Source organism: Sitophilus oryzae, unplaced genomic scaffold (genome assembly GCF_002938485.1).
Source record: "Sitophilus oryzae breed Bouriz unplaced genomic scaffold, Soryzae_2.0 scaffold_1396_pilon_pilon, whole genome shotgun sequence".
NCBI classification, from domain to species: Eukaryota; Metazoa; Arthropoda; class Insecta; order Coleoptera; family Curculionidae; genus Sitophilus; species Sitophilus oryzae.
This window is the reverse complement of record NW_022146055.1, coordinates 3415484-3430945: the sequence shown is the minus strand read 5'-3', so window position 1 is coordinate 3430945 and position 15462 is coordinate 3415484. Positions and strand designations below refer to the sequence as shown.

The 15462-nt window shown below is 31.0% G+C and overlaps 1 protein-coding gene across 2 annotated transcripts in view; it reads right to left on the bottom strand.

The window, feature by feature from the left end:
- LOC115875890 (fasciclin-2) overlaps positions 1-13890 on the bottom strand; it is a 469599-nt gene extending 455709 nt beyond the window's left edge. For both annotated transcript variants that reach the window (XM_030891453.1, XM_030891454.1), the window contains exon 1: positions 13654-13890. In XM_030891453.1, coding sequence (XP_030747313.1) covers positions 13654-13720 — 67 coding nt within the window. In that variant the 5' untranslated portion in view covers positions 13721-13890. The remainder of the gene's footprint in view (positions 1-13653) is intronic.
- Between the last annotated feature and the right edge of the window lie 1572 nt (positions 13891-15462).

The following is a 15462-nucleotide window of genomic DNA, read 5'->3' as shown; positions in this document are numbered from 1 at the left end:
GATTAGTTAAATGTTTTAAATGAATTAGTTCAGTGACTCAGTGTATGTTTGACTATGCCACAAACCATGTCAAAAAACCGTAGTTGCTTTAGTAGTCGCTTTTTTTCGGATGGCAATAGTAATAAAGTGCAAAAGAAGAAAAGGCGCGTATGGTGTAAAAAATGGCTGTTACAAACAAATATTCATTCGCACATGAATCTACTTAATGAACTGCGAACCACAGATCCACTGGACTTCAAGAATTATTCACGAATGGACGAAGATTCGTACAATAAATTATTACAAAACTGCCTATTTTCCTCCATGATGAAACACCACAATCTCACTACACGATGTATTTCTGTATTAACATAGTAGCAACAAGTCGGTGAAAAAGCCACAGACGTTCAAAGTTGTCGTTGATCCAACCAAGTTGTACGACAGATTTTTAGACATGCTGAACTACCAAACGATCCAACCGCGTCTTAACGATAAGTTGGACGACAAGCCCACAGACGTTACGATTATCGTCCAAACAGTTGGATCACACCAAATCGTCCAACTTGTTGTACAACAGATTGGATCATCTGTGGGCCGTTTAAATCAACTGATTGGATATCAAACAAAGAAATAAAAAAAAATTATTTCCGTTTGTTATAAAATCGTTCACATTATTCTTATTTTAAATTCAAGCCTATGTATATTATTTAAAGTTTCCTTCTGGTTTCTTCAGTAAAGTCCAAGAACAGTTAACCTAATAGGACTGCTCATTCAGCCAAAAGTGTCCGCCAGGTGCATGCGAAAACTACTCGCTTTGTGACGTCATTGTAGTCCTTGTCATGGTTATTAGTCCTTATCCGAATGCAAAACGTTCATTATTTAGTTTATTTATTTAAACACCTTATATGTATGCAGTATAGAAAATTAACTGTATAAATCGTGTTAAATACTCGGATAATGCATTTTTAAGAACAGCAGTTCCCAGCATCACCTTTTGCAAGCATTCTTTTTAGAGTACTTCCATATTTTGCTTTAAAATAATTAATAAACAAAATCGTGGGCACTTAGTATGCACTTTGTCACAATCCACAACACAAAATGAACGTATTTATACACTCTATAGCTCTAAAAACTTTAAAGACACCTTTTTCACATTTAAAATTGACAAAATAATTAACTCAAAATTTCTCAGCTGTTATTTTTATAAGTTTACCATAGGCAACTAATAATACACACTATCATGACAAGGCCACGAAGGCTTTGACAAGGACTACAATGACGTCACAACTGTCAGCTGAAGCGCGGGAAGAGACGAACGTACGTCATGAGGATGAGCAATCCTATTAGTTTACCGTTTTTGGATGAGTAAAGTCAGTAAAATCATTTAAAAGATAATAATTCTATTATAATTATTGTTTCGTCAAGTTTCCGAAAAAACGCTTAAATATATTTACGCGTATATTTCATTTTGTTTTTTTACATATTTTAAGATTTTTTAAAAATGTATACAGGGTGTTTCAAAAAATCTGGTCATTGATTAATCACGATCCTGCTTAAGGCGCTTGACGTAAAAAGCTGATTTTTGGAAAACGGATTGACTTTAGGGTGTAGAGGTTCGATAAGAAGGGATTTTTCCAAACTCGAATTCTAAGGGGGTAAAACGACCCCTCAAATATTAGAATATTTTTTTTAAAAAACCGCTGAGTTTTTCGGAGAAACTCTTAAACACATATATTTTATTTTGTTGTTTTACATAATTTAAGATTTTTTAAAAATTTATACAGGGTGTTTTGTAGTAATCACGATTCTGCTTAAACTGCTTGACGTTTAAAGGTGATTTTTGGCAAACGGATTGACTGTGGGGTGTAGAGGTTCGATAAGGAGGGGTTTCTCGAATCTCAAATTCCAAGAGGGTGAAAACGTCCCTCAAATATTACAATATTTGTTATTTAAAAAACGGTTAGTCTTTCGGGAAAACGCTTGGACACGAATAATTTATTTTGTTTTTTTACATATTTTGAAATTTTTAAAAAAATCATACAGGGTGTTCCAAAAAGTTGGGTAATTTAGTAACTGCCAAAATATAATAATATCGCCATATTGCTTTTTCTCATGCTGACATAAATGTGAGAAAATTTTATCCAGTTTGTATGTTAATGGAAATTCTTGTATTGCTTTATCATCACCATTACAAATGATTAATTCGACGCGAACAAAGTCGCGAGTACATGCTAGTTTTAAATAAATCATATTTTCATAGAGAGGGCTGTTTTTTAACGATTTTAAACGATTTCTAGGAGAAAATTGGACCCAGTACCGAAAAAAATCCGCCTTCTTTCTCTTAATATTATTATTACCTCGTAGTGCATGCCTAAAGCAAAAATTCACGCAACGCCACTGACAAACCTGTAGGTAGCCTCATTAGTTCCATAAAAAGTAGTACAGTGATGTGAAAAGCGCATCTTTGAATCTCTACTTATAAACGAGAAACCCCAGAAAACAGACGAAAATGGGACACCCTGTACACAAAAATATCGAGCAATTTTAATTAAAGCTCTAATTTTCCTAAACAGTCTCACAATAATATTTCCGTCTTTTTTTTCAAAACGAAAGAATTTTTCCTCAGGTCGCTTAGGTTTAATATCCAAGAAAACGAAACAAACAAAACTACTACGCCGAAACGTCAAATTAAATAACATTAATATCGTAATCTGGAGCAATTTAAAAACCGGGGCCAGGCAGTCGCGAGTTTTCATTAAGATTTTCGTTCTTTTCCTTCGTTTTTCTTACGTATTCCGCTTGTGTTCGTCGTTCCTTTTATATGCTAAAAAATTTTTAAATAAATTTAATAAGAATTTCTCCGGGGAAGAGATTAAATCAATTCAAATAGTTATGTTAAAATTTAAAAAGAGAAATAAGAAAACGTGGAACAACCTGAATATACAGGGTGTTTTAAAAAGGGTTTGAAGGATATCATGTGATTGTATATCACGATATTAGGTATACGGGTGGGTCTTAAATAAGTGCAGTAATATTTTCAGGGCGGCTCTCGATAAAAGAAACAGATGTTCTTTACCATTTTTCAAATAAGTCTAAAATAACCGATTTATTCAAGTTTGAAAATTTAAAAAATATATATTATACAGGCTGGCCCGAATTGTATTCCGGAAACTTCGGCAGCATATTCTACAGATAAAAATAGGTAAAAAAGTTCGTATAAATGTATGCCCTAAAATGCTTAGTTTCGGAGATACAGGTTGTATCTAGAAATATATATATAGAAATTTCATTTTTATTTCAATTTTTTCCAAATAATTTCTGAAATAACGTTAATATTTAGATGAACATTGGTGTTTGGGAGTTTTTTGACATGAGAAATTTGATTTTGATGTCAATATGACCTCTACTGGTAGAGGGCGCCCCTTACATGTATTTTAACTGTTTTGAAGCGTAATAACTTTTTGTCCGTACCTGTATAAAACGACCAAGGGAAAAATATACATCTCTGTGATTTTTTATGTAAAAAATATCTCTTTGTAAAAATCGCTACGAGCAACCGTTCTCAAGATATTTAGAATGGAAATAGTCAATACATGCCATTATTAACGAAAAATAAACACGTTGACTAGATAGTTATTTCACTAAAATAATAAATTTGGGAAATTTTTATTTTTTTTAAATTAATCATATAAATTATGATAAAACAGTTTTTGTTGAACTTTTGGTACAAAAACATTTCAAATTTATGATCTCAGTCTCTATTTAGTCAACGTGTTTAATTTATGTCAGTTATGACAGGTATTGATAATTTCGATTCCAAATATCTCGAAAACTATTACTCGTAGCGATTTTTACTAAGAGACGTTTTTTACGTAAAAGGCGTCGTAAATGTATATTTTTTTACTCAGTAGTTTTATACAGGTACGAGCGAAAAGTTATTACTCTTCAAACCAGTTAAAAATATGTAGGTGGCGCCCTCTATTAGTATACAATAAGAGTCATATTGACATCAAAATCAAATTTCTCATGTCAAAAAACTCCCAGACACCAATTTTAATCCAAATATTGACGTTACTGCAGAAATTTTTTGGAAAAAATCGAAATAAAAATGAAACTTCTACACCCTGTATCTCCGGAACTAAGCATTTTTGGACATACATCTATACGAACATTTTTACTTATTTTTATCTGCAGAATATGCTGCCGAAGTTTCCGGAATACAGTTCGGACCACCCCGTATATTTATCTTTAAAATATTTTGAGAGCTACTGGATTTTTTTTATATATTTGCATCCGTTTTACTACCGTAACCATTGAGTAAAGCCGTAACTTTGGCCGTAACCATGGTATATCAGAGATTAAGAAAATATACCGTGGGAAAATCTGTGGTGAACAGGCAGTTCTAAAAAGTTTTCTAAAGTATACAAGAAAATTTAAAAGAAAATGCACGATTTTCAAGATCTTTTTTTGCGCAAACAACCCCATAGACGGGTCCGACTCTGGGGCCGACTCCTAAAATATTTGCACTTATTTAAAACTCACCATGTATATCTGATATTTATAGCTTGATATACAGGGTAGTGCAACAGTACATCGGGTATCTGTAGCTCCTATAATAAAAAACTTGTTTAAGGGTAAACCTAAGGTAGTATGTCGTAGGATGTATTTCAGGAAAATATTTTAACTTCTACATAGTGGCTTAAAAAAGCGTGAGAGTATCAGAATTTTTTTTTTAATAGAACTATATTATTGAATTTTTGGCTTCTTTCTGATAACTTTAAATAACCCTAAAATATGCTTTTAAATATACTTTTATAGTTTTAGTCATATTAATAAATAAATAAAAAGTATATTTTTTCGGCCTTTAAAAAAATATTAAAAATACTAGAAATGTCTTGAAATCAAAACTATACTAGGTGCTTACTATAGTACTTCTGATACTCTCACGCTTTTTTAAGCCACTATGTAGAAGTTAAAATATTTTCCTGAAATACATCATACTACCTTAGGTTTACCCTTAAACAAGTTTTTTATTATAGGAGCTACAGATACCCGATGCACTGTTGCAGTACCCTGTATATCAAACTATATTTCAGGAATACAGGGTGGCCCGAACTGTATTCCGGAAACTTCGGCAGCATATTCTGCAGATAAAAATAGGTAAAAAAGTTCCTATAAATGTATCTCCGAAAATGGTTAGTTTCAGAGATACAGGGTATAGAAATTTCATTTTTATTTCGATTTTTTCCAAATAATTTCTGAAGTAACGTCAATATTTGGATGAAAATTGCTGTCTAGGAGTTTTTTGACATGAGAAATTTGATTTTGATATCAACATGACTCCTACTGGTAGAGGGCGCCACATACGTGTGTTTTAACTGTTTTGAAGCGTAATAACTTTTTGTCCTTACCTGTATAAAACTAACGAGGAAAAAAATATACATCTCTGTGACTTTTTACATAAAAAATATCTCTTTGTAAAAATCGCTACACACAACCGTTCTCAACATATTTAGAATGGAAATAGTCAATACATGTCATTATTGACGAAAAATAAACACGTTGTGTAGATACTGATTTCACTGAAATAATAAATTTGGGAAATTTTTATTTTTTTAAATTAATCATAAATTTTAAATTTATCATAAACAGTTTCTGTTGAACTTTTGGCACAAAAACTTTCAAATTTATGCTCTCAGTCTAATAACTATTTAGTCAACATGTTTAATTTATGTCAATGATGACAGGTATTGATAATTTCGATTCCAAATATCTCGAAAACCAATACTAGCAGCGATTTTTACCAAGAGACATTTTTACGTAAAAAACGTCGTAAATGTATATTTTTTTAAGGACAAAAAGTTATTACGCTTCAAAACAGTTAAAACACATGTATGTGTCGCCCTCTACTAGTAGGAGTCATATTGACATCAAAATCAAATTTCTCATATCAAAAAACTCCAAGATACAAATTTTCATCTAAATATCGAGGTTACTTCAGAAATTATTTGGAAAAAATCGAAATAAAAATAAAACTTCTACACCCTGTATCTCCGAAACTAAGCATTTTCGGAAATATATTTATACGAACTTTTTTACTTATTTTTGTCTACAGAATATGCTGCCGAAGTTTCCGGAATACAATTCGGACCACCCTGTATATAAGTTGAATGAAAATAAGTGCAAATATTTTCAGGGCTGGTGGATCTCGATAAAAAAAAAACACTAGATCTTTTCTGGATTTGCTTTCTGGCAAATTTAATCTACAACCTCTATTGACATGTTATCAACAAATTATGTTTTTGAACTAAAAACTAAAAAAACTTCGAAAATTTTTTTAAAAAAATTCCAAAGTTTCCAAGAAAATTTTTCGCGAAAAAACCTCATGATCGTGTTTCTGGGGTCAAAATATACCACCAATATAAATATTTACACTTATTTAAGACTCACCCTGTATATTTAGTTAAATGAAAAAAAAGTTTCTTTTTAGAAAATTGTAAAGCTCTGTATCTCAAAAATTAAAATCTTTAGAACGGAAATTCACATGAAGTTTTTTTCTTAGAATAGATTAATCGCCCCCTTAAATATTAGCATGTTATTAAGGAACACCCTGTATTTATCAAATTGAAGTGTTAGTGTCTATTAAAAGCATCTAATTATTTAATTGGCACAATTAACTGTTGGTTTTATTAATATTACTCAACCTGTCGAAAGTTTATTGCCCCTATAGTAATAAATGAATCAATTCAAATAATTGTTTGTTAATTTGTATAATCTGAAAGAATTAATTATCTACTAGGAATATGAAAAAAAAATAATTATGAAAAATTTTACTTTAAAAAAATACTAAAATCTAGGTTTATTCTTTATCGGTGAGCTTTTCACACTAGTGTATATATACAGAGTGGTCCAGTAATAGAATTGGGACACCGTATATACGTCGGATTGGCAAATTGTAATTTCCCTGTAATTTCTGAAGAAAATGGAAAATGACAATGATAAAGTGAAAATTATTTTCACATATTACAATTAACACTAAAATTAAAAAATAAAAAACTATTTTTTTGTGGGTTGTCTTATCAAATCCTCCAGGTTTACTTATTTCTCTGAACGCATACGTCAATCCTCAATTTTATGTAGTGTCCAAAGAAAATAAAAACAAGACACAGGTGCGTGCTGAAGAAAACACACGTTCTAAATCCAAATTTAGAACTAGGAAGAAATCTTAAATCTATAAATAAAGCCAAGGAAACGTTTTAAAATATCGTTCTTCAACCCGTCTCTATTCTTTGAGTCGCTACAAACTATTTAAGTGGTCCCAAACACTTATAAACAGAGCAATATGTTATTCAGGGCTTCCTCTCTTTTTTATTTTCTTTTAGAGCTATTTTTAAACGCTATTGTTTCTTTACTTGCTCTGTTTTTAAGTTTAATACATAAATATTTCATTTTTGTAGGAAATATATATTTTTTTTCAAACGTCACAAAAGTGAAAAAAAATGTCCAACTGATTTGGGTTTTGTAACGTAGGTACTAGGTGTCCCATTTTAGTTGAAATCATACGATATCTGTGTTACTCGTTTTACTACCTTTTTGTCAAACGGAAGATGCCGTAAACAAAATTTTCATAGCCCTCTTCGTTTCTGAGCTACAGGGTCTTTTTGAAAATTTTGCATTTTGGGACACTCCCTGTATCTCTGTTATTGTTAAATGTATCGCAGTAATACAGTGGCGTAGTCTGTTATTCTACGAAAAGAATATTTTTAAAGATATGAACTAAAATTATGTTTTCTTAAATGGAACACCCTGTATATTTACAAATTATATGATCTGGCTTGCCATAAGCTTCTAAAAAATATATATTACTTTATATTTACTTTAACTGTTTAGTTCAATATTTTAAAAACATTACTAAAAGATCATATTTATTAATATGCCATGATTGATAATAAAAGAAATTAAAGAATTATTAAAAATATATTGCTATCGGTCTCTTTTTTAAACCCTTAAAATAATCCTACGATTAAATTATTAAAACGACAATTTTATTGACATCTTCCATCAAGGCTACTAATGTTAGTCATGATCTATTAATTGTTCATATAATTTGAGCAATTTAAAAATGTTGTACTTTTTTACCCTGTATAGTAATATTCAAACACTATTAAAATTTAAGTAGAATAAAATGTTTTGAAAGCACTAAGCAACACATTGTTAATTGACAAAAATATATAATTTACTAGAGTTCTGAAAAATTATATCACAAACATGCTTAATTTTAATGAATTAAAATTGTTTTGTGAAAACCCTGTATATATTCCATCCAAACTATTGGAATTTTAACTAACTGTACAAACATCTAAAGTTTTAACGAGTTTTGTGTATTTATCGAAATCCCATGTTTTATCGAAATGTATATTAAAATTCCAAAACAAAATCGATATGAATCATCGAGTTGATCGTACAATATATAATTTTGTTATACACGGTTTAAATTGGTTTTGTCCGATACTCTATGTATATTAAAGCTATTTACATGTTGTCAAAACAGTATATTTTTTTATAAAATATACAGGATCTGGCAATAGTGCGTCGGGCACATAGATTTAGGAAGAACAGATATCACATTTTGCATTTTAACCCGATCAAACAATCGGAGGTTGACTACGTACTATAAAAACCAACTGAGATAGAGAAGGCGACATTGCCACATCTCAAATTTGCGCCTATCTACTTAGTTTGATTTGCAGAAAAGGTGACTTTAAAACCTTCACCGGATATCAATAAATCTCAATTTCTTAATTAAATTAATAGTTTATTTTTAAAGAAGCATGCGTAATAATATGGTTATTAACCAGAGGATATATGCGTTACTATTAAAGGACATGTTTACTGTTTAATGTGCTGAAACGTCTAGAACTATTGGCAACGTCGCTGCTAGTCTTCCAGAATGAAAGGAGCCGTCCGTCCCACCAGCCCTCGCGACGGCCCTTGGTCCGTTATAGCGTACTACGTTTAGCTTACGGTGTGTTTGAAGTCGGAATCAAGTCCGAAGTGAACTTTTCAGTGTTTTTCAGTAGTTTTTGCTTTTGTTTAACGTACTTTTGAATCTGCGAATTTTCAATATGGTACGACAGTATCAAATGTGTGGAAAAATAAGCTCAAATTACCTGAATTTGTCTTTTCACAGGTAGGTATTGTTTCCGCCGCGCCGTAATCGCCGTACATAGGCGTCCCACAGGGGAGCCTCTCACAATTAAAATTATTTCTAATTATATTTGTTGAATTTTGAGCTATTAAAACAAGAACGTAGTAGCCAGTAATTGAATTATAATTCGTCTCAATTACTACTTAACTGCTGTAGATCATAACAAATTTGAATATAAACGTTGCATTTGAAACTTTATTATAAGCCAGAAAGTGACATTTTTTTTCTTAAAATTGCGTCATATTTTGGTCATTATATACGATATTCTAAAGGAATTTTGCTCAACAAATAAACAAAGGTGTTTACCCGCCCGTTTTCACATTTTATTGCATTATTATATCTGCCCCTTCGGCCTCGTTTAAACAATTTTTTACCACCGTACAAATACCTCTTCCTAGAGTTATTTGTACGGTGTGTTTACCTTTTTTTAGAATGGGACGAACTGTAAATAATTCTTAGACTACTAGTTTTATACATACCTATATACAGAGTGACCCAGGCCTCCAAAAAAGCTTTTTACCTATTACGTTTTTGTTTTGTAATTTTTATTTCAATTTTTTACATAAGATGGGGGCCATTGTAACGCACATTTTCAAAATATTTTTGTCAACATACAGGGTGATTCTCGGGGTGATTCAAACCGCTATACATATGCTTAATAGAGTTCATGAAGATTGGGACATTTAACTAAAATTTGATTGTCTGATGAAGCTACCTTTAAAAGTAATGGATTTGTAAATAAACGTAATATTCATTATTATGCGACAGAAATCCCATACTGTAGCACACAGATTTGAGACTTTTAATGATAAATGCCTTCTATTGAGAGATTAAAAGGCAATTGCCTCGTCTCAGAGCCATCATAATACAAGAAGAAGACCGAAAGTCAAATCTTGTCTTATATTTTCAAAAAATACAATTTTCTCATTAAATATTGATTTTAGGTATAGGAAGTTATTAATAATACAAGATTAAACAACTATTACACAGTACTTTACAGGAAGCTATCGATTGAGAACTAACTAAATCGTTACTAATTACTAATTTTAAAAAGTTCTTTTTAAGATCAAAAAAGGTAAAACTAAAACCTAAATTATCATTTGAGATTAAACGGGAAGTTCTAAATAATGTTGCCTATTCTAAACAAGAAAAATTTATTTATAAGTTTTATAACATCTCTAATTAAATTTGGACGAAAATAATATTTCTGTTTGCTGTAGGTAATTTTCTCAGGGAAAATACGTAAATAAAAATGACTTTTAAGTAAAAAAGTCAAAAGGACAAGTTATTCCAAAAAAGGACTGTCCTTTTCAAAAAAGGACAGGTGGCAACCCTAGATATTTCTGGAATGGAAATTTAATGGCAAATCTACAACTTTAGTTTGAAAATATGTTCCGGCCACCTACGTTTACAAAAATGTCTAAAATGTGCTTTATCATTGCCTCCATATTCTGAAAAAAAAAATGAAAGAAAAGTCACCAACCACAAACCTAATATAGAACTGTTTCGGAAGCCAGAGTCACCCTGTAAATATTCAAAAGTAACTGAAAGTTTATATAGAATTAACTGAAAGTTTAAATTGAAAATCGACGTTGGAGCGATTTTCGAAAACTACCTACTAACGTTTCAACATAAGTATATGTGGGATATTAATTATATTATTATATTAGACCTTATAACAAAACTCATCTGACGAAAAAGTGTTAATGTAGTATATTAATATGGAGTAAACATTTTATTAATTACTTTACTTTTACTTTACTAATTAAATTCGTTCCAAAAAACGATACGCCACTGGCCATTAGAACAATCCAATTGCGCCTAGTTGCCGGGGTCGGAAATTTTAGACTTCTCTGTCTCTTCCGTCCTTGTCTGACACATTGGAATGTTTGATACACTACTAACGAGTATTTATGAATGAGATGTTCGGTCTATATTTATAATGTCTTTGGTCGGGCATCTGTAACTCCTGCTAATAAAAAGCTAATAAAAAGCTTGAGAATTTTGTTTAAGTGTAAACCTAAATTATGTACTAGGATGTATTTCAGGAAAATATTTTAACTTCTATAGGGTGGCTCAAAAAAGTGTGAGTGGATCGGGATGATTTTTTTTAAATGGAACACCCTGTATATTATTGCATTTTTGACTTCCTTTCACATCACTTTACATAATCCTAAGATATGAGTAAATCTATTTCGATAGTTTCAGAGATATTAAAAAATAAATCAGAAATATATATTTTTCAACTCTTCTTAGAAAAAAATATTAAAAATACAAGAACTGTTCTGAAATCAAAACTATATTAGATATTTACTTTAGATAGTCTGTTCTTACTTTGCTATAAATATGGTAATCGTAAATCATACAGGATGTTCAATATTTTACGTCAAACTTTCTAAAATATAAAATAATTTTTCTTGGTTTTTTTAAATGGAACACCCTGTATATTATTTTTTCAATAAATGGAGAATTAAAAAATGAACAATTTTTGTATTTAGTGTATTTCAAAATTTTTAACGGTTTCGCAGATATTCCCGGTTTTGTATTTCATATGGCATTTTCCACAGTAAATTTTCATCAAAGCCGCCCAATGATTTTTCTCTCGTATTTTACCATTCAACGCGCCATATGAAATAATACACGTATCCGGAAAACTATTAAAAATTTTGAAATACTTTAAATACAAAAAATGTTCATTTTTTAATTATCCATCTAATAAAAAAATAATATACAGGGTGTTTCATTTAATAAAACGAAGAAAAATTATTTTATATTTTTGAAAGTTTGGCGTAAAATATTGAACATCCTGTATGATTTACGATTACCATATTTATAGCAAAGTAAGAACAGACTATCTAAAGTAAATATCTAATATAGTTTTGATTTCAGAACAGTTCTTGTATTTTTAATATTTTTTTCTAAGAAGAGTTGAAAAATATATATTTCTGATTTATTTTTTAATATCTCTGAAACTATCGAAATAGATTTACTCATATCTTAGGATTATGTAAAGTTATCTAAAAGGAAGCCAAAAATGCAATAATATACCTACAGGGTGTTTCATTTAAAAAAAATCATCCAGATCCACTCACACTTTTTTGAGCCACCCTATAGAAGTTAAAATATTTTCCGGAAATACATCCTGGTACATACTTTAGGTTTGCACTTAAACAAAATTCTCAAGTTTTTTATTCTAGGAGCTACAGATGCCCGACGCATTATTGCCGGACCCTATATAGTAAGTTAAGTACTAACAATTTCATATATCGGGTGCGTCTCAAAAGTAACTCACCCCTATAACTTTTTAATTTTTTGAAACAGAAAAACGAGATTAATGAGCCACCCCCATTCCATTTGAAAAAATTGAAATATTATTAAAAATACGATTTGGGCATCTTTTAACCGGTCAGGGCAAGACAGTAAAAACATTAGACTATCAAACCTATTTTTCCAAGGCGCCTTGATTAAAAATTAGTGTTTTTAACATAACCATGGCACTCTCTAGATTGAAATTTAAAATATGCGATTTTTTTAAAGGGAAAATGTCAAAAGTTGACATAAATATTATACCTAATAAATAAAAATTAACAAGGCGAGTCTTAAATAAGTGCAAATATTTTTACGGGTGGTATATTCCGACCCCAGAAACACGTATACGGGGAAAAAACTATATTTTTTTATTTTTCAAAAAAAAATGATTTTTATTAATTTTTAGTTAAAAATATAATATCTCGATAATATGGCATCCTCGATAGTAGATTTAGAGGAAAAACGAGTGGTTCTCAAAATTTAAGCAAAAAATCATTTTTTTTTGTTTGTTTCATTTATCGAGATCTGCCAGCCCTGAAATTATTTTCACTTAAAACTGTCACCCTGTATATTCCAATAATATAATAAATAATAATCCATATAGAATATTGTATAAATTTAAAAAAAACTCATTGTATAATTAAATTTATGTTGTTACTTATAAGTATTAATTGCAAAACATTTAAAAATTAAAAAAAAATACAATTTTTTAATTTTCATTTTTCATTTATACCTATTATTTTGACTATAATAAATTTAATAACAAAATATTCGTAATATAGAAAATATTTATGTTATTCATCGTAAAAAAATATTACCAAAAATTTAAAACAAGAAAAAAGAATAGATTATTTATATTTTCATTTTCCGCCTAAGTTTCTAATACATTTTTATCTATTTATCATTACACTATCTTATCAAAAACCTAACAATAATTATTAACAAACCTGCTTATTTATTGACATCAAAAAAAATTAATCATCATTTACCAAGAATAGGTATATAATTAAATTAATTATTTTGAATTAAAAGAAAAACATAAATTAACACAATAAGCGCGCTTATACGGTACTACAAAAAGTTAGGTTAAGTCCGGCCACGGAAAACAATGAACACCGACTTAACAGGTAGGTACGACTTGTTTACGTATAACTCACCTGTAAAAGTAACAGCTAACAAACTGACCAAAACGACTCGCAACCAAACCATATTTTCGTCCAACATCACACAAATAATTTAGTTCAGAGTCCCAGCGCAAATTATCCTTCGAAAAATAGCGGAAAAAGACGGGGAAAAAGTTTGAAAAGTTCACGCAAAAGCTCGCACCGCGGACATTTTACACACCCAATGTTTGTATCGTGCCGACGAACGGTAAGCGACTGAGCGACGCTCGCGAATGCCGCAGGAGCGCGCCGCTTGGGTGGAGAAACGACCCGCTTTCGCGATGTAGGTGGGTTTTTGGGAGTCGATGCATGGCGCAAGTGGTTGGCGCTCAGCTTTTTGGTCTTTTTGCAAGGGATAAAGGGATAAGATAAAGGATTGGTATGTTTTTACATACAGGAGGAGATCCTAAGGAGATTTCTCAGGTTAAATAAGATTTATTTTTGTGTATTTTTGCATTTTTTCGGGTTAAAAAGTGCGACATATTTTAATGCTAAAAAAAGTGTCGACAGATTCCAGTGTATATGGGTTATCACTGGAATAGGTTAAAAAAACTGGGCGCCACTGACTTTTTTCTCTTTTAGTACAGTTCTGCCACAGGTTCTGGGTCCAAATTCTGTAAATTAGAAAACGCTTTTCGACGGTCAGTGTATATGACGTTCATTTTCGCTTAGCGCGCACTTAACTACCGATTTGGGTACTCTCACCTGACCCGCTTGGCGTCTTTACTGATTGCGCTAAGCGCTTTGAAAACGGTTGCCTTAAAGGATCGTTTTGCTAATCGAACTGTCAGTGAAAATCGAAAAAAATGTGATTTTGTGCGTTATCTTGCTCTTTAATGAAAATCACTACTTCTTCTATAAACTCCTCAATAAGTAATTGATAGTTTACAACTTGGCAGCTATAGATATTGTTCAAAACATCGAAAATGCTGAGGAGCGTTTTCACCATTTCCCTTCCCTCGTATAATAAGAATAATGACATATCCATAGAAAAATAGGTTGACATAACTCAACAATAGGTTATGAAATTCACGTAATATTGACATTTTTCATTGTTTTATTCACATTTGACTATTAGATACCTGCGAAATTGCGATGCTGTCAATATGTGCTCATCGCGTATCCAGAAAACGATTCGCAAAATCGCAAAAGAATACCAAAATCGACTGCTTGGCGTTCCGCTAATCGCATACTTTCGCTCACCGCTGTGAAATTGTAACGTTTTTATGTCAAAGTTACAGAATACGGGCCCTGGGTCCGAATTCTGTAAATTAGAAAACGCTTAGCGCTTTTAGACGCTCAGTGTATATATGACGTTAATTTTCGCTTAGCGCGCACTTAACTATCGATTTGGGTATTCTCATCTGACGCGCTTGGCGTCTTTACTAATTGCGCTAAGCGCTTTGAAAACGGTTGCCTTAAAGGATCGTTTAGCTTGTCGAACTGTCAGTGAAAATCGAAAAAAATTGTGATCTTGTGCGTTATCTTGCTCTTTGATGAAAATTGCTACTTCTTCTATACATTTCTCAATAAATAATTGAAAATTTACGACTTGGCAGCTATAAATATTGTTCAAAACATCGAAAATGCTGAGAAGTGTCTTCAACCCTTGTATAATAAGAATAATGACATATCCATAGAAATGGCATATGTTGACATAACTCAACAATAGGTTATGAAATTCACGTAACATTGACATTTTTCATTGTTTTATTCACATTTGACTACTAGATACCTGCGAAATTGCGATGCTGTCAATATGTGCTCATCGCGTATCCAGAAAACGATTCGCAAAATCGCAAA